This window comes from Monodon monoceros, unplaced genomic scaffold (assembly GCF_005190385.1).
Source record: "Monodon monoceros isolate NGI ecotype Baffin Bay Population unplaced genomic scaffold, NGI_Narwhal_1 Super_Scaffold_5, whole genome shotgun sequence".
Taxonomy (NCBI): domain Eukaryota; kingdom Metazoa; phylum Chordata; class Mammalia; order Artiodactyla; family Monodontidae; genus Monodon; species Monodon monoceros.
The window spans coordinates 108,549,100-108,568,820 of NW_021703782.1; the positions used below are offsets into that span (position 1 = coordinate 108,549,100).

Genomic DNA, 19,721 nt, shown 5'->3' on the forward strand with positions numbered 1-19,721 from the left:
CAGTAGATTTTAGAGGTTTGCAGGCACAAGAGCTACAGACGTTTACAGATGACATAGAGCCTAGAAATGGATGCCTAAATTAATAGGAAATATTTTCAGCCACAGGAGACTTGAGGCTATTCAAAAGGCAACAACGGACGCCTCCCCCTTTCCTTTTCTTCTCTGCCTGAAGCCGGCTGCCCACACCTGGTCTAAGAGCTCAGAGGGCGAGGCTCCTGGCTCCCCAGCCAGGCGGCACCACAAATCTGCTGTGGTTTGCACAGATGCAAGCCTGCTCTTGGCCTGGGTCCAGAAGATTCCTAGGAAAGGACAGGCAAGGGTGCGAGCCCTCAAGGGCACGCTGCTCAAGTCAGGCCAGGTGGGTGGAGGGGAGAGGCCCATGGCTCTTTAGACGCCTCTGCGTGTAGACAGGCGCAGAAGGAGACGTTCCTGGCGTTGCTGCTTGCAGCTCCCTCTACTAGCGGCCTGGTTTCTAGTGAGTGAACTTACATGACAGACGGGAACGACATCATTAGCCCTACAGAGCCAGCTCTCCCTCCAGCTGGGGGACCATACCACCGAGGCCATTATACAAGCTGGGCGACACCCAGTGCGGTAACTAAGGCCAGGTCTCCCCTTCTGAGAACGGGCCGCTCTCGGCAGGGCCAGTCAGACGCTCTCGCTTGGGAATTTGGAATGGATTCTCAACTTCCAGGTCACAGAAGTCATCTGCTGGATGTTTCCACTGAGGCCAGGGAATCCTGGGGCTGTGGGCTGATGTGGCCACACACATACTGGAACACTGACAGCCAGTCTGCCCAGGGAAGATGAGGCAGAGCCGTGCGGGTGACGTGGGGAGAGGGCGGGGCAGAGAGACAGGCAACACAGAGCAGTCGGGGAGCCAGCAGAAAAGCAAATCCCTGCAGAACTCTACTTAGGACCTTGGAAAATATTCAAAATACAAAAATCCGAAATTTCAGCTCTACCCCTGGGCCCTAATAACATCATATATCAGATCATCTGGTCCAAGAAGTGTCCTCAGCAACTCCAACCAAGCAATCTCAGATTCCAAGTGGTGACGTGACATTTCAGGGTCTGCAAACAGAACACAGAGCGGTACCAGGGTTCTCGCTAAACAGCCCCCTGCATTTCAGGGAGCCTTAGAAAACCCCTGTGGGTGCGATCAGGGCTATTTTAATTCAAATGTCTGTTCTGCTTTACCCAGAAGTAATGCCGTGATATTTGTTTCTCTCTGTCACCACGTGTTCGGGCCAGAAGGTCAACTGACTGCCATCTACAAGAGGCCAAATACTCTGTGGAGACCAGACCTGAGGTTCTGTCGAGACCAAAAGGAGAGGTCAGCTTATCAGGCTTTAGAAATGATTCCCAGTACTGACAACACAAGGCTCCTGTAAGTGTCCACATACCTGTGGTTCTACCTTTTATGAAATTACGAGGCCACTGGTTTGATTCTGATCTAATGTTTCAATAAAACACCATTTTAGGTTACAAAAGGTGCTTCCCGACAATAGCTCAACAAAAGCTTACTGTGTTTGTTTTTCTTCTCTGGTAGAGGAGGAGGTTTTTCTGGGTCACCTGTTGATTCAGGAACAGTGAAATCACCCACAAATTCAACAGAGGCTGAGGAACCTCCTTGCTGAAAGGGAAGAATAGCAGCAAAGGGCGTGAAGGGGACGGACTGGACCGAGGCCGGGTTCTGCAGGTCCTCCTCGGAGATGTTGTCGTACTGCGAGGGGTGCCGCTCGTAGGACGCCCTGCAGCCAGAGCTGTCCGCCATCTGGGAGGCCGCGCTCCTGCGCTTCTTCTCGGGAAGAGCAGGCGGCACGTCCATCTGCTGCCCTGGGGCCGAGGGCCCCTCTGGCTGGGGACAGCTGCCCAGAGGCAACTGGAAAGGATGGCCGAGAAACGGAGACCCAGACTCCCCCAAGGACTCTGGCAACGGGCTGAGGTTACAGGCCACTTGCTGAGGTATCTGGTCTGCGTTAGAGAGGTCTTGCTGGAGGAATTCGTAGTCAGGGTCGTAATGATCTGCGTTCACAACAGGAGAAACATACTGTGAGCCACCAGCCCCCACAGAAAGAAAAGCTCCCACGTTTCTTCCCTGACCCAGCGCTGCTCTTTAGAGTGGCCAAAACACATCTCCCATCTCATCCGCAAAGACTCTCACTTTACTTTATATTTTTCATTTTTCTCCTGCTTATAAAAGTAAAACCAGATGGGAATTTGACTGTTTGCTATCCAATTCTTTGTACTTTCCTGGATTTTTAAAAGTTTCTTACTTAAAAAAAGAAAAATGCATGACCACTGTAGAAAAGGTGGCCAAAAAACCCTATTGAGAAAATAAAAATCACCCAAAATCCCATAATCTAACTATAATCTCTGCTTACCACTGGATATATTTCCTTAAAAGTCTTTTTTCCCTTGGATTTTTTTTTCTTTTTAAACTCTGAGAAAACACTATATAAGTGGTCTTGGATTTTGTCCGCTGATCACTATATCATAATTGGTTTTTAATACAGCTGTGTATTATTCCACCAAATGAATGTATCGTAAGTCTCCTGATTTCCTATCACTGAGTAGTAGATTCTTTCCAGTTTATCATCATTACTCTTAATAATGCTGAGATTAATGTCTTTGGACAGAAATCTTGCCATAAATCTCTGATTATGTTCTTAAGATAAACTCTCAGAAGTGAAGTATCTAGTTCGTGGGGACATGGACAGCTCAGTGCTCTGTAGGCCTCCTGCCGAACTGCACGCCAGACCCTCACTGGGCCCCACCGCCCGAGGCCAGCTCCCTTGCCTTCGCCCTCCGTCAGAAGTGGGCAGGGGCTCTGAGCACAGACGGCTCTGAATTCTGGCAAAGGGATTCAAACGGCACACTGGCAGGCTAACTGAAGTAACGGCTGCCATGGGGCTTCGCACTGCTCCCCCACTTGAACTTCCAGCCCCTTCAGAGGCTGACGCTGGTAGCCTCATTTTGCAGATGAGGAAACTGAGGCTCGGATTTTGAGTGACTTGGCCAAGGTCAACAGAGCCAATGACCGGCATCACTGTCTGAGCCCAAAACAGCCCCGGAGAGACGATGAGCCAGCAGTGGTGGCCGCGATGCCGGCAGCTCACCTAGAGTCTCACAGCTTGTGTTCCGGGAGCACCGCCCGCTGTCCCTGTCCAGAGACGACAGCTGCTCGTCCGACTTGCTGAGCTTGCCTATGCTGCTGCAGGGGGACAGGCGGGGCGACTCGCCGCCATACGAGTGGCTGCCGCCCGACAGTCGTCTCTGTGCGTAACAGTCCACGTCAAAATCCTCCCGGCAAAAACGAAAACAAACCAAGTCACTCCTGGGAAATGGTGGCAGAGACCAGGGGAGGGAGCCGGTACGTTTACTCGGAGAAGGAGATACCGGCAGGCTCAGCAACCTGCTGGAAAGGCCCGTCTTTGCTGTAGGCTGTGAACGCCACTTCTGCGCCTCCTGAGAAAGAGGGCCTGTGCCAGCGCTCAGAGCTCAGTGCGAGGGAGGCCCTGGGGCCGGTCTCGGCCTCCCCACCCCGTGAGGGAACTTCCACCCCAGTGCGGAGAGCTCCTCCTGACCAACGCCAGGGACTGAAGACCACTGGGTTTCTCTCAGCTTCAGGAACCAAATCCCCAGACCTGAAGCCTTCCTCTGCCTTTCTAGATGGAGCTAATTACCTGCCTATTAATTCCAACAGGCAAACTGGAGCCACTGGTGGCTCGACTCATGGGGGCCACGACGGCCACTCGGGTAGGGGATGGAGCCGACTGTCTCTTCTTCGGTGGCAATGCCGGTGGAGGACTGAAACAGAGCAAGGAACCCTATCAAACCAGACACCCCACAAAATGCTTTAAACAGATACTGGGGTATGGGAGGTGGGTTCTTTCATTATCAGACACTTCACACCTGCTTTTCACACTTTCAACTCCCATCCCATCAGTGCCAAAAAACTAGTATCCAAAGTTCTTGCTTTTCTTTTCGTAACAAATGGTACCAGTTTTTGCTTGGTTAAGGCTAAAAGGCAAGCGGTTGGGAGTTCTCAGGGTGCAGGACAAGGGAGGGCGCTGGGCCAGGCTCGCGTCCTCTGGAGACGCCCCTCCGGAGGAAGGTCAAACCGCCAAGGTGCCCAAAGAGCAGGTTCTGACCCTAATGGCACCGTCTTCTTTTTGGCTCATCCTACCCATCCATTCATGAAATTATGACATAAATAGAGGAGGGTGCTAGAAAAACAGAAAATTACCTATTATCAACCACACGAATGCCAGGTAAGGGGGGTTTGGGGGGCGCGACCTCTTCATCCGTGGAATCTGGGAGCCCCTCGGCCGACTGCGACAGGCCGGTCGTCTTGTTTAGAATCTCCATCTCTCGATCTGTCAAGGGGAGCTCAGACTGGCTGGAGAGTTGAAGAGAACTCGGGGTTACAGAAGGCCACAGAGAAGGTCCTGAGAGCGTGAGGATGTGACCAGGGCAGGGAAGTCATGGGGGGACAGGGACGGAGGTGCCCTGGACACAGAGCTGACACTGTGCCCTGGGCTCCAAGGCAGAGATGGGGTTTCAAGTCTGGTTCGATCACCCACAAACAGCAGAAGCTTGGCCAAGTCCCCCTGCCTCTGCACCTCAGTTTCCTCATCTGTAAGAGGAATCTCTGGACTAGATGATGTTCTAAAATGCTCCAAGTGTAGGTTTTATATTTTTACTAGGGGCTTGTAGTAGAAATTATTGCAAGGCCTTGTAACTGTCCACATTACACCCTCAGTTTCCTTTCCTGATAAAGTTAAATGCTCTCAAGTCAAACCCCTAAAACCCAACCCTTCAAAGTTCTTTCTAATTATGGGAGGAAGCTGGTCAAGAAAAGTATAGGTGGGTTTTGACATCACACACTATCCTTAGAAAAGGTCATGCTGACTATTAACCTGGAGACCAGGCAATTCTTCAGAATGGGTGTGAGCTACACACACTTTAAAGTAATGCAGGCTCTTACCCAGAATTCACTGAGAAGGGAATGTGGGCCTCACAGGGCCTGCCTGATGTGGGCTCCGGACCTGGCTCCCCTTCTTTCTCAAGTGTAGATCAACCGTGACCCCAGATACTGGAGGGTCTGGTCAGCACTCACCCGTCGGGTTTGCAGGCTGGGGAACTGGGTTTCACTGGGCTTGTTGGAGACGGATGCCCCTGCTTCTCGATGGTAAGTCTGACAAGCTCCTACACCCCACACAAGAGAAAAGCAGTGAGACACGAGGAAGGTTCCTCACCGTGAATGTTCCCAACCAGGTGGGTCAGCTGTCTGTCCTCCACTGCCCACAGATTCCTCACTCACCATAAGTGCAAGTATGATTTGACTTAGGTAATCTGCCTGACTTCCCAAAACGTCCCCTACCCTCCAAAAATACCCGCACAGCACACTGAAAGTTTCAAGTGCATAAAGGCACTTCCTTTTGGAAGGGGGAAATGACAAGCCCCACTGTCTCAGAATGACTAAGTTCATCACACAGACCAAACTCCTGGCAGAACAACTGCCAGTCGGTTTGTGGAGGAAGAACTACTACCCTTTAGTTCTCTGAAGCCATTATACGATGTGCAGGACGCTGCTTACTAACAATCAAACCTCTGGTCTTGGGGAAGGTGGTTTCCCAGAGTGAGCTGGCCATGGGTGTGGCAGCAGCAGATATCCTGAAATGACTGGTGGGAATCTTTGTCGATGGACAGAAAGTTTAGGGCATATTACCCGGCAGAGAAATGACTTTAGAAAATATTTTTTTAAATAGGAAAAAAAAAAAAAAAGGTGATTAGGGCCTACTTGGTTTTTTCAACTAGAATGCATCTTCCTCCAATGTGATGAGTTTCGGTGATTGCATACACCATACAAGAATCACTCAAAAATGCAGAACGTTCCCACCACCTTCTCCAGTCAATCTGCCCCATCGCAACCACTTTTTCACTTCTGTTTCTTGGATCACTTCTGTTTCTTGGATCACTTCTGCCTAGAACTTGAAATAAGTGGAACCATACAGTATGTACTCTTTGGTGTCCATCTTCTTTTTCTGAACAGCTTTAGGCCATAAAATTCAGCCTTTTTTTTTTCCTCTGTACGCGGGCCTCTCACTGTTGTGGCCTCTCCCGTTGCGGAGCACAGGCTCCGGACGCGCAGGCTCAGCGGCCATGGCTCATGGGCCCAGCCGCTCTGCGGCATGTGGGATCTTCCCGGACCGGGGCACGAACCCGCGTCCCCTGCATCGGCAGGCGGACTCTCAACCACTGGGCCACCAGGGAAGCCCAAAATTCAGCCATTTAAAGTGTGCAATGCAATGGTTTTTAGTCTGTTCACAGTGTTGTGCAACCACCAACACAATCCATTTTAGGACTCATTATTACTTCCAAAACAAACTCTGGACCTTTCCGTGGTCCCTCCTCATGTCTCCCCAGCCCTCCCGGACCCACAACCACTAATCCACTCTCTATCTCTATTTGTCGATCCTCTTTTGCTCAGTGTAAACACCCAGGTCTCTGTGTGCATGAGTAGTGTGTTCCGTGATGTTGCTGAGTTGTATTCCAGTATATGGATAAACCCACAATCTCTTCATTCATTGCCCTGTTGATGCAAACCTGGGTAGGACCTACCTGTGTCACATGAGAAGTTCAGGCTTTCAGCATGAACATCTATTTCTAAAGTTACAGAGGAGGCAGCAACGGAAGAAGGTGGGTAATACAGCAGTGTGCCCCCAAATCAGACTGCAAAGCCTCTCCCAACTCAAAACACCCCACACAGGAATCCCGACAAGTGTGGTAAGGCAAAGAGTTACTATGATGGATGGAAGTAATGCTTTGGATAGCTTTTCTAAAAGGTGACTTGTCAGTATACATAAAAAGCTTTAAATATTTGCATACGTTTTACAGTAATTCAGCCCAAGGAAAATGACACGGATGTGTACAAACATTAAGCCACGAAGAATGTTCACTGCAGCATTCCGGGCAGCAGGCAATCAGACGACTCAATATTCCATAATTAAATATTCAGTACGAGGCGCTGATGACATAAACTAAGACAGACTTAACAAGGGACCATCATATTACCATTAAAATCTCACGAGAGGGCTCCCCTGGTGGCGCAGTGGTTGAGAGTCTGCCTGCCGATGCAGGGGACACGGGTTCGTGCCCCTGTCCGGGAAGACCCCACATGCCGTGGAGCGGCTGGGCCCGTGAGCCATGGCCGCTGAGCCTGCGCGTCCGGAGCCTGTGCTCCGCAACGGGAGAGGCCACAACAGTGAGAGGCCCACACACGGCAAAAAAACAAAACAAAACAAAACCTCACAAGAATATATGATAGCGTGGAAAGACAATACAATGTTAAGTGGTAAAACAGCCCAGATGGTACACTGGTGTATACACAGTATGTTCTGGAAACAAAAAAAACCAAGAACACACGTATAGGAAAAAATATGGCTATGAAACACCCCTTATTTTCTTGTTTTTGCTTCTCTGCTTTTTCTTACTTTGCTACAATGAACGTGTATTACTTCTGAAATACGAATTAAAAGAAAAATAAGGCATACTCCATATAATCAGAATCAGTGTCACCCCACTCTGTAATAGTTTCGATGCCTATTCCTGGAGAAACGTGGAGGGTTGAGATCGCCAAGAATCAAGTACTGGAAGAAGAAAGGAGAAGGTTGGCATTTTCCTGTTATCACCATCTAGGAGTTAAACATAATCTCGCAAATATTTAAGGAACAGTTAACTAGCTGGTGATTACAGACAAGGTGGAGAGACAAGAGACGACGTAATTAGAAGAGAGAGCAAGTGGCGTGGAGGCAGGCCCCCTGCACCCCATCGCCTAGAGGAGGGTGCGGAAGGCCGTTCATCCAAGAAGCCCATCACCAGGCCACACAGAAGAGCATCACAGCATCAGAGGGAGTCAAAGTGCCTTGGAAGCGCCACACTCAAGCTCACTCTCTTTACAAGCAGGGCAAAGGAAAAGGGAGGAGCCTGTACGCTTGCATCTGCTGAGGCAGGACAAAATTCCACTAATTCTTCATTGATTCCTGAGCAATTATAATTAGAATGCCATCTTTCTGGAGAGGCAGCTGTGTGAACTCAACTAAAGAACGATGGCAAAAGAACCACGCAATGACAGGCACACATGTGCAAGTGGGCACCCGAATTCCAAGACAAAGTCAGATCCCAGAACTTACCCTCCTTCACCCCAGGCCCAACAGACCATCACAGGAGGGGGCAGCTTTCCATATTCACCATGACCTTCCAGCCCAAACACAAACACACCAGCCAGAAGGTCTTTCACTCTCAGCCTGGCTTCTCTCTCACAGGCAGAAGGGCACCCTTAGAATGTGCACGTACCCGGCGACTGTGCCAACACCCTCATCTCCTTCAGAGCCGACCGTTTGTAACCTGGCCAGAGCCCAACTCTCCCTACTGAAGCCAGATTTCTGAGAGGATGTCAGACTTTCCAATCCTCCTGAGGCACAGGTTAGGAAAGACTGAGAGAGACGGCACATGAGGCTGTGTCCAGAGCCGGCAGCTGACAACCGCCAGTTCACCGAAAAGCAGTTTTCAAAGCCCGAAAGGTACCCGGAAGAGCACCTTTCTAAATACACAATACTTTATTTCCATGTTCATTCTACTCATATTGAGAGTGATCACAGAGACACTTCCATCTTAGATGACCTTCATCCAGTCAAAGCACAGCTCGGTGCTCAGGTAAGAAACAGTCCTATCTGTTTTTGTCTCCTTGGCCCCTGCCTGGCAGAGGGGACACGGGCTGCACGAGGAGAGGCCCAAGTCCTCCAGGTTCACGTGGAGAGAACACGCACTTTAACTGGAAAGCGCCCCGCCCGCAGCCTGGGCCTGCTGCCCCTGCTCAGGCCGCATCCCAACCTGTCACTGTCTGTCCTCTATCACCATGGGCTCCTGTGCTTATGGCCATGACACAGCCCCTCTACCGGTGAGTGGTCCTAAGACGAGTTCTTCACCAAAGACACTGGGTACAGGCCAGTGGGGAGTTTCCTGTAACTGAAGTGGCATAATGCAGTCACAGGGCTGTCCAGTCCCAGTATGACCCTTATGGTGACAACAAGGGACCTTCCCTGCCCACATCCTAAGTGGGGGTGAGGCAGCGACAGAGCAGAGGAAGTGCCTTCCTTCTCACATGTGCTCAGGGAGACAGAACACTAAAGCAGACGAGGTGCCAGAGTGCACTGGCCTGGCGGTGACTCCTCAAGTCAGCTTCTGGAGGCTCACAGCAGCCTGAAAACAAGGCAGCCAGAGGAGATCTCAAATTCCACCCTGAAAGACGCTGAAGAGGCCAGCCCAGAAGCAGTGCCAGGCCCGGATGGCATGGGGGGAGGGGCGTAATTTTAAAACTGGGCACTTGTGTCTTCAAAATAATGAGCTGGGGCCAAACACTACAACTCGAACAATGAAAGTTTTCAGGGTTCACCCCAAAAAAGGCCCTAAACAAGCTTACAGATTATTGAAAGACCTTCTCTTGACATTTGTAACTAAGTAGAACACGTGTGGGTCCAGAAAGGAGATGCTGCTGCTACAACTCCTAGCTGGATAGGATGTCCTTCTACTCCCAACACACTTGAGAATGAAAAAGCAGTACATGTTCGGTGCAGTTCTTCAGGTTAGCAGATTTACTAGAAAAAATACTTAGTGAACTGCTCAGAAAATAGGCTGGGGAGGGCTTATCTTAGTTTAAGCCACCCTATTATTTTGAAAAAACAACAACAAAAGTACCCGTAAACCCTGAGCGTATGAAGCTGAAATTGAAGCATGATGATTTCTCTGACTTATGAAAGTATATCCACAACATTCCTACATGGCAATTTCCTACTACACATAACCTGCTGTCTCTTCCCCCTTTCTTCTTCTTCTTTTTTTTTTTGCAGTATGTGGGCCTCTCACTGTTGTGGCCTCTCCCATTGCGGAGCACAGGCTCCGGACACGCAGGCTCAGCGGCCATGGCTCACGGGCCCAGCCGCTTCGCGGCATGTGGGATCTTCCCGGACCGGGGCACGAACCCGTGTCCCCTGCATCGGCAGGTGGACTCTCAACCACTGCACCACCAGGGAAGCCCCCCCTTTCTTCTTCCCTCTCCTTCTCCTCCTTTGTAAAGTAGTGGAATACTCAGACCACTGCACACAGGAAATACTCAAATACATGCCACATAAAGAGGGACCATGTAGACACACCAAGAAGAACTATTTCAAATGACTGCAAAATGATGGATAACCTGAAGGTCAAAAATAACTTTGAAACATCTTTAATACTTTCTAATAATCATACTGATGGAGGTGGTTAGTGTTATTCTGAGACTGTTGTGTTTGTACTGTGAAAAAACAAAATGAGTCAAAAACAAATGTTGATATTTTTTAAAACGGGGATTTTCAGTGTGGGAGGAAGAAAATTAAGATATAAGCTTGATGAGGTTAAGTAAAAACCGGTATAAACTCAAGATGTATTTTCTCTTAAAGAAACTAAACATGTGATCAATGAGTAGCAATGAGGAACCCTGGAGTGAGGTCTCTAAACATCATTCCCCAATAAAGGCAACCAGAGCTCCTTAAAGGAATGGCTGATTCCAGGTCGGTGGTAAGAAATGTACAAGGTAATTATAACTCAATAATAAAAAAAAGATAAATAACACAATTTAAAAATAAGCAAAAGACTTGAATAAATATTTCTCTAAATAAGATATACAAATGGCCAATAAGCACATGAAAAGATGCTCACCATCATTAGCCATCAGGGAAACGAAAATCAAAAACCACAGTGAGATACTACTTCACACCCACTAGGATGGCTACATCAGAAAAAGCCAGTGATAACAAGCGCTGGTGAGGATGCAGAGAAACTGGAACCCTCACGTGCTGCTGGTAGGGATTTAAAATAGTCTGGTAGCTTGTTACGAGATCACACGCAGAGATATTATATGACCCAGCAACTGCAGTCCTAGGCGTGTAACCAAGAGAAATGAAAACATACATCCACACAAAGACGTGTACCCGAGTGTTTGCAGCAGCATTACTCAAAATTTGGAAACGTCCAAATGTCCATGAATAAATAACACGTGGTATATCCATGTAATGGAATATTATTTGGCAATAAAAAGAAATGAAGTACTGATACATGCTAAAACACGGATGAACTTCGAACACATTATGCTAAGTGACAGGAGTCAGTCACAAAAGGACCCACAGTATATGATTCCATTTATATGAAGTATGTAGAAGAGGCAAGTTTAGGGGCTTCCCTGGCGGTCCAGTGGTTAAGACTCTGCGCTTCTACAGGGGACGTGGGTTTGATCCCTGGTCAGGGAACTGAGATCCCGCATGTTGTGTGACATGGTCAAAAAAAAAGAAAGGGGCAAAGTTATAGAGCCAGAAAGTTCGATCAGTGGCTGCCTAAGGCTGGGGGAATGGAGAGAAATGGGGGCAGGGTATGGGGAGAGTACAAGGGTATGGGGTTACTTTCTGAGGCAATGAAAATGTTCTAAAGTTGACTGTGGTGATGGCTGCACAGCTCTGTGAATATACTAAAAATCACTAAATCGTTTTAAACTGGGTGAACTATATGGTATGGGCGTTATATCTCAATAAAGCTATTACCACATACACACACAAGTGAGTACAAGATGAACCTGGAACACCTTTTCACATCCCAAAGTGAGAGAACGATCAAAGACTTCTGGGGTCACGTCAAAATGAACTCAGGAAACAATCTGAAGAAGCCGTCACTGTTCAAAGATGGGACTTGAGCATCACTAAGGATAATAACTGCAATGGACTGGACATATAAACTATGTTTATTTACATCCCTGAGTTCAGAATGCTATATTAAAAAACTCAATCCAGGGCTTCCCCGGTGGTTCAGTGGTTAAGAATCTGCCTGCCAATGCAGGGGACACGGGTTCGAGCTCTGGTCCGGGAAGATCCCACATGCCGCAGAGCAGCTAAGCCCGTGCGCCACAACTACTGAGCCTGCGCTCTAGAGCCCACGAGCCACAACTACTGAAGCCTGCGTGCCACGAGCCTGTGCTCTGCAACAAGAGAAGCCACCGCAATGAGAAGCCCGCGCACCCCAATGAAGAGTAGCCCCTGCTCGACGCAACTAGAGAAAGACTGTGCGCAGCAACGAAGACCCAACACAGCCAAAAATAAATAAATACAAATAAATAAATTTAAAAAAACCCCAAAACCTCAATCCAATGGTCAGGTTAGATGATACTAAGAAACACTCATTTTGATAACTGGTAAATGAAGGAATTAAGCACTGATCCTGCCTTTCCCCCTGAGAATTATAACGCAGGATAACCTTGATTGACAAAGGGAGGTCTCTTTTAGTGTATTCCAGCTAAGGAATGAGGAAGGGATGGCAGAAAGAATTATAATGTCATCATTTTGCAACTCCAAGGAATTAACCCATCTAGGCAATAACCATCAACGACTATTAACATCAAAAAAGGAAAGATGCCTCTAGATGGAAGTGCACGGCAGCACCTAGGAAACATTCTTCTAGATACAAAAACATGAACCTGATTCAGCCTAGTTTTGCAGGAAACTCAAGGGACAGAGGAACATGTTAAATAACACTGCATAGATGTGATCAGCAAAACCAGAGTGTGGGAGGCTTCTCAGAGAAACAACCCTTCCCTAAAAAAAACAAGTTGCAAGGAGAAAAATACAGAGAAGGGAGGACTTTAGACAAATATTCATGAGTTATAGTGTTTGGACTTTATCTGGATCTGAAATTGAAAACCAAACTGTTTGAAAACAGCAAACTATACCCTGAAGGCCAAATCCAGCCCAGGGCTTGCTTCTGTAAGGCCCTCAAGGTAAGAATGCTTTGCTAAAAAAAATTAAATTAAAACAAACAAAGAATATGCAACAGACCAATATGCAGTAGAGACTATGTGTAGCCTCAGAAGCCTAAAATATTTACTGCCTGGCCCTTTACAGAAAAAGTTTGCCTTATTCTAGAGATATGCACTAAGGTATTTACAGGTGAATGGGCATGATGCCTGGAATTCGCTTCCAAATAATCCAGGGGAGTAGGAAGAGGTCTGGAAGAAACAAGATGGCCAACTGTGGAAGTTCTGTGATGGGGTTACATTATACTGTTCTCTTTTTTGCAAATGTCTGAAATTCATCATAAATGAGATTTTTTTTTTTTTTTGCTGTACGTGGGCCTGCGTGTCTGGAGCCTGTACTCCGCAACGGGAGAGGCCACAACAGTGAGAGGCCCAGCTACCATGGCTCACGGGCCCAGCCGCTCCGCAGCATGTGGGATCCCCCCGGACCGGGGCACGAACCCGTGTCCCCTGCATCAGCAGGCGGACTCTCAACCACTGCGCCACCATGGAAGCCCATAAATAAGAATTTTAAAATAGGCTGATCAAGGAATAAAAGAGGTGGCTCATCTGAAATGTCAGTGTGGTAGAGATAGCTAGTTGCCCCACAGTATCTGCTCTTCCTTATTAACAGAATTTTACTTGGGCATATGACCAAGTTCTGGCCAATAAAATGTTAAGTGAAAGTTCTGTGAGGCCTTTGAGGAAGCACCCCTAAATGGAGAAGCCACAACTTCCTACTCTCTTTTCTTCCTGGCTAGGTGGAATGGAGTCATAATTCATGGAGACTGTAACAGCCATTTTGGACCATGAGGTGGAATCCATGTGTGAAGATGGTGGGAAAGCAGGATAGGAGACCACATCCCTGGCCATTTTGTGAAAATGCCACACTAGCCTTGGACTGTCTGCCTATCTGTAAGCTTCTTATACGTGAAGGAGAAATAAAGTTCTACCTTTTGAAGCCAGTATTATTCTGGATTTTCTTGCAGTCAAGTCTAACCCTAACTGATACAGTCAGGAAAATATTTCTTTCAAAATATTCCTGCTATTCAAGGTGAATCTGGTATACAAGCCCAGTTTTTGGGTGGTGATGGTTAAATGACAGAACTGCAAGTATTCCAAAGTTTCCCCCCAGGTCAGTGTTTTTTTTTCTTCCAATTAAAAAACGTGTGTGCGTGTGTGCGCGCGCGTGTGTGTGTGTTGTGGGGGAAGAGACTGGAGGTCTTAGAAGGGAGATCCAAGAAGGTCTGCAGAGATGGTAAAGCAGAGTCCAGAGAGATGGGTTAAGAAGCTGTACATCTGAGATAAGAAGAAAAGCTGAAAAGGTGAGATTAGGAAGAGTTGGGGTCTTGGTTTTGAAAGGACAAACTCGTGTATCTGTTTGACCTTGAGAAGCTCAGTCCTCCAACAGCCAAGACCTAGGCTGGAGGTGGTTCCTACAGCAAAGGGAAAGTGAAGGCCTTTGAATTCCTTCCAGACGGTCATGACCATCTGTGACTCAGGCTCCCATTGGTAAAGCACCTGCCTGGGTCAGATTAGATAGTAAGAGAGGTCCATCCTTCGACCTGAGTTAAGTTGCCCAAGGTTACAGAGCTAACAAGTGGCATTTACGTGGGGGTTTAAATGATAGATGGTACTGCACATTCAGGGACAAAAACAAAGTAATCCTGCTTTACAACACTTTTACAACCCTCAAAAGCAAAATTCCATTTAACAAGTGAATGAGTAACTTGGAAGATGGTGAGTCAGTTTACAGGAACATGCCAACACTTTCCCTCCAAGTGGGATGATGACACCCTCATGGATGTAGCTCGCCTCTGCACAGTCCTGTCCCTCCCAGCCCACCGAAGCTCCCTCACACCATGAGGACAGGAGCTTATAAGGTGTCCTAAGCCTGACGGGGACAGTGAGAGCGGCTGGAGGCCAGCTGGCCTGGAGGGGAGACACACTGAATCCCTTGGGCCGAACCATGAATCTTCCTCCTTGTGGGTGGCAGCTGAGGGTGATGGTGAGAACACAGGGTCTGGGGTCCAGCAGGCCTGGGTGTGAATCATGCCCTTGCCACTGACTACTGGTCTGCCTGAGACTGTTTCCCCATCTGTGAAGGAGGGGATCACACCCACCTTGGAGGTCGTTATAAGCATTTTACAGTTGGGTAATACACGTTAGCTATGATTACAGTTGAGACCTTAACAGCAAACGCCAACATTACAGTGTCTAAATCGTCCCTGTGGCCTTGACTGACTCCAACTATGAAAAACTCCTAGTGACACAGGCCAGCTCCTGCTCATCCTTTAGGCTTTAGCCTGCCTGTCTCTCCCTGGGGAAGTGTCTCTGATCACCCTGAAATTGAAGGTCCCCCCTACACCCAAGTAAGATCACACGCCATTCTTCCTTTATAGCACCAGTCCTGGTTATAATTATACAATTACAAGTTTTCGATTGCTGTCCTTTTCCGCCTTTAGATTCTAAGCTCCATCAGGTCAGGGACGGTGCCAGTTTTGTTTATCACTATATTCCCAATTCTATCACGCTGCCCCGCACACAGGAGTTTCTCAATAAACGCTTCTTGAATAAATGAAACAAAATTTAACGTACAGAGCTCCTCACCTAGAGAATCTTTGTTCTGGTTACAGTATTTTAAAAACAATTCCGGAAAAGTTCAGACGCTGACAGGTTCATAATCAATAGGTGTCTCTCGCTTTCTCTCTCCCTCCCCCTCTCTTATCCTGGTCAATTTGAAAAATCTGAGAAACTTTTCTTTTAGACAATTTTTCAGCTGATACAGTGGCACGTTAATGATTCCATAAAGGAAATGCACTTGGGAATGTCACAAAGCTTCACGCTTAACTCTCTCTCTTCTATTTTGGATGTTCTGACTTGTTTTGAAACATCTAATTATAATCAATTTGGTAGAAGGAATCCTTAACAATGTCACCTGAAAGATAACACTTGTCAATAACAGCATTTCCAGAAGCCTGGACAGGAAGAGCAAGGTGAGGCGAGCCCGAAGCGCACACCCCCCGATGGTGAAGTGGGACCCAGGTCACGTCTCACTTGCCCTGCTGACCTCAGAGAGCGGCCGGGAGGCTGGAATGGGAGAATGTGTGACTGGGCGCCAGGTCTGGAAAGCAACGTCAGGTCCCACACAGCAGCCACCCTGGGCTACATCCTTAAGTCTCACCAGCCAAAACCGATCGTGCAGGACCTAGTAACCTAGTAACCGTGGGGAGTGAAGAGAACGGGGAACTGTCAGAGGACACGCTGTGATGCCGCCCAGTCAAGCCTCCCTCTACGTGAGCTCCATAAAGCCCCAGCAGACACAGCAGCCCTGTTCACACAGTATTGGAGGTGGGGAGCCGCCCAGACCGCATCAGCCAATGCGGTTCATTCCGGAGCAGTGTGCAATGTCCAGCAATGCTTTCTTAGCCTCCCATCTGTAATTTTTACCCGTTGGGGGTCCTTATTCTACTCTCCAGAGCTTCTGGGGAATGTCAATCCAAGGAGGCAGCATTCAGGAGTCTAATGGCATGGTTGAGTGGGGAAGGAATTGTTTGGACCTAGGCTAAGTACCTCGGCCACAGTTTTGTACTGGAGGGTCTAGAAAGGAAGAGGACACAGTTTTTCAAGCCAAGAGACCTGTTTGCAAAGCATACATCTAGCACCACATAATTAATAATAAACAGCAGCTAAGATCTGAGTGTTTAGTATGCCCAGCATAGTTCTAAAAGCTTTATATGTATTAACTAATTTAATCCTTCCTACAACCCCATGACACAGGGTACCACAACTGCATGTATTTTGTAGATGAGTTAACTAAGATACGGAGCACTTGAGTAAATTGCTCAAGTTCACAGACTAGTAAGTGGTGAACCTGGGATTCCAATCTAGCTGGGCTCTACTCTAGTCTAGCCCGCTTTCCACTACATTATCCGGCCTCCCATTCCCACCGCTCACAGCCCCGTCCCAACCCACAGGATCTCACTGTTTCACGACCTACATCCTGCCCTGCTCCTCATCCGCTGGGACTTATTTTCTCAATTAAGGTTTGTCCCTTGGACCTCAATTCCAGAGCCTCCAAGGACTTCACTTCCCGCCGTAACGATGATTCGTAATTTCCTATTATGCCATTTCTGACTTGCCTGGGTAGTAAATTCACAGACCACATCATGGATTTCAAGTACAGTTAGTTTCATTTCTTACTCACGTCAATCCTGCTTTTCTACTAAGAATCCCAGAAGTTCTCAGAACATGAAAAGGTAGCAGTTGACATGCTGGGAGTTTTGCTAAAAGTCAGTGCAAAAGCAATTTCCACTGGACTTCATCTAGCCGGCAAGTGTGCACAGCCAGAGCTGTAGTATAAAGACTACCTGTAGATTTAACACAAGGCCCAGTAAAGGCTGACTGCTTCTGGAAGCTTTTCTAACTATCAGGACGAATACTCCAAAGGTTATATTCCTGTAAGAGTCACCTGTACCACGGAGAAACAGCTGTGGGACAGGGCAGCACCCAACAGCAGAAACACTAGAAGACGTGCACTCTAATGTACAAAGTTCAGGAACAAGTTCTTATGTGACAAACACCCAGCAGGGAGGGTGCTCCAAGCCCCTGATGAGGACCGTCTGGAACCTGCACGTACCTTCACTCCGTCCAGCACGGCTTTGATGACACCCTTCACAGTTGTCACCATCTCTTTATCTTCTGAGTTCACACCTTCTAGCATCACTTGGTCAGACCAACGAATGAGGTTGGCGAGACTTTGGTACACTCGGCTATAGCAGGAGGAGAGCGCTGAGCTAGAGGTAGAAGAAGATTTTTAAAAGAATATTAAAAATCTAAAGCATGACCATCACTTTACGTCATCTGTTTAGCAGAGAACTAGTTTCTCAGTGACTAGGGTTTCTCAATCCTTCTTTCTATAAGATCTGCACCTCCTTTTAATAAACTTTTCCTCCCTGAATCTATTTCCTTACATCCCGTGAAGATTTTGTGGAGCTTTATCTTCCAGTCTGTTATAAATTTTTTTTCATTTCTCATATATAATGTATAAAAATTCCACCATGATAGTTAATATGCTTTTTCAAACTTCACATCCTCCACGAGATTCTGATAACATCTCTCAAGGAGTGCCTCATCTTCCTCTCCTTCTAGTAGGTCAGACTATTGTACACTTCTTGCTCTGAATTAGATAAAAATTCATGTTATATTGTGTCACAAGGAGTCAACAGGTTTGTGGAACTTTAGCAGGCAGGATCCTTTAAAGGAACAGCCTTTATTTCTATTAAAAAATTTTTTTTGGATCTTAGTTCCCTGACCAGGGGTCGAATCTGTACCCCCTGCCATGGAAGCGCAGAGCCTTAACCACTGGACTGCCAGGGAAGTCCCAAGGAACAGTCTTTAAACATGAGCTCAAAGAGATCTGAAATTTACTAGAATTCCTTCTAACATGGGCTCAGCTTCACCATCCCCTGCAATAAACCATGGCTGAGATGTCAGAGGAATGCACTAATGAGGAGTATTTTAAGGAGGACAAGTCAGAGGCGAGGTGACCTGTGGTGACGGTAGGTGGGGGGAGGAGGTACCAACTTCAATGTGACGCCAACAACTCAAAACAGAAGCCCTGAGCACATCTGGAGGCCCCAACGACTGTAGATTGGAGGCCAAAATGAAGAAGTTTTATATCTTCCACATATTTTTAAACAACTAAAGATACTTTTCCCTAGGATTTATGGAAAGGATTATTTTGCCATTTTAAATATTATGTATTACAACAGAGGTAGAGCAAAAATGTAGAAAATATGTGGGATGCTACCTCCTCCACTAAAAAAAAAAAAAAAAAAAAGAATGAGGCAGACATTTAGGAGCCAAAGATATACTTTTTCTCCAAAGATATAATTTTGAGAAAAATATATAATATTGTAAGATATGATTAAAACAGGTTCTAAAAACAAAGACATTAAAAAAAAAAAAAGCCTGAACCAAACAATGCTCTAATGAGAAGCTCTTCAGAATCAGGTAAGGAGGAAGAGAATTTCCAGGAGGTCTGAAGTCTCCACTTAGCCATTCACTCGGCTCCGTGCATGTTCCAGCGGGAGGAAAGAAGAGTCAGAAAGAATGAAAGCAGCTCCTCAAGCCCCATTAAAAACAAGAAAACTTTACAAAAGGAACCCCAAGAAAGCCAGGGTTTGGCTGCTTTAGAGGACGATACAAATGAAAAGTGTTTGGTGTCAGACCTATTCTCTTCCGAAGGAGGACTGAGAGAATAAAACACAACTTGCAGACCTGCCGGGGGGCCGGACCATAGATGGCGTCGTCCTGAAGGGGGGTGTGCTTCTAGCAGCTCTGTTCCTCCTCCCTGGCAAGGCCAGGCTAGGCCTCTTGAAACAAAGACTGTGGCCTCCCACCCACAATTATTAAATGAAAGAGGTGGGAGGGGTCACTTTTATGTGATACTTAATTCCTACCTGCACTGGATGTTAACATTTCCCTGAAAGCACCTAAAAATGTTGGTAATTGTGTCCACCCTTCACATTGTGAGCTTGCAAGAAGAATATTCCTGTGTCTTAATGTCACGGGAAGGACATTAAAAAAGGAAGGAGGGTCTTGTACCATCAAAATGTCCAGTGGACCAGTCGTTGGTCTGTTTCTGAAATGGAGCAAAGCTGTCTGCACTGAGGGCAAGCAGGGATCCTGCTCTCAAACATCTCTGAATGTTCCACCATCAGGAAAAGCCTCCATTCATTGCCCACACTGAACAGCCAGCTGCTTGTTCACAGGTCCGTCACCACTGCCCTTGGAACCTAGGGGAGCGTGGCGAAGAGCCTACCTGCTAGGGCCCAACCCA

At 47.3% G+C, this 19,721-nt stretch overlaps 1 protein-coding gene across 6 annotated transcripts in view; it reads right to left on the reverse strand.

The window, feature by feature from the left end:
* RAPGEF1 (Rap guanine nucleotide exchange factor 1) overlaps positions 1-19,721 on the reverse strand; it is a 119,898-nt gene that overhangs the window by 44,829 nt on the left and 55,348 nt on the right. For all 6 annotated transcript variants that reach the window (XM_029201620.1, XM_029201615.1, XM_029201617.1 and 3 more), the window contains 6 exons: positions 17,517-17,673; positions 5,126-5,214; positions 4,253-4,405; positions 3,690-3,813; positions 3,123-3,306; positions 1,528-2,028 (listed from right to left, as the gene is read on the reverse strand). In XM_029201620.1, coding sequence (XP_029057453.1) covers positions 1,528-2,028; positions 3,123-3,306; positions 3,690-3,813; positions 4,253-4,405; positions 5,126-5,214; positions 17,517-17,673 — 1,208 coding nt within the window. The remainder of the gene's footprint in view (positions 1-1,527; positions 2,029-3,122; positions 3,307-3,689; positions 3,814-4,252; positions 4,406-5,125; positions 5,215-17,516; positions 17,674-19,721) is intronic.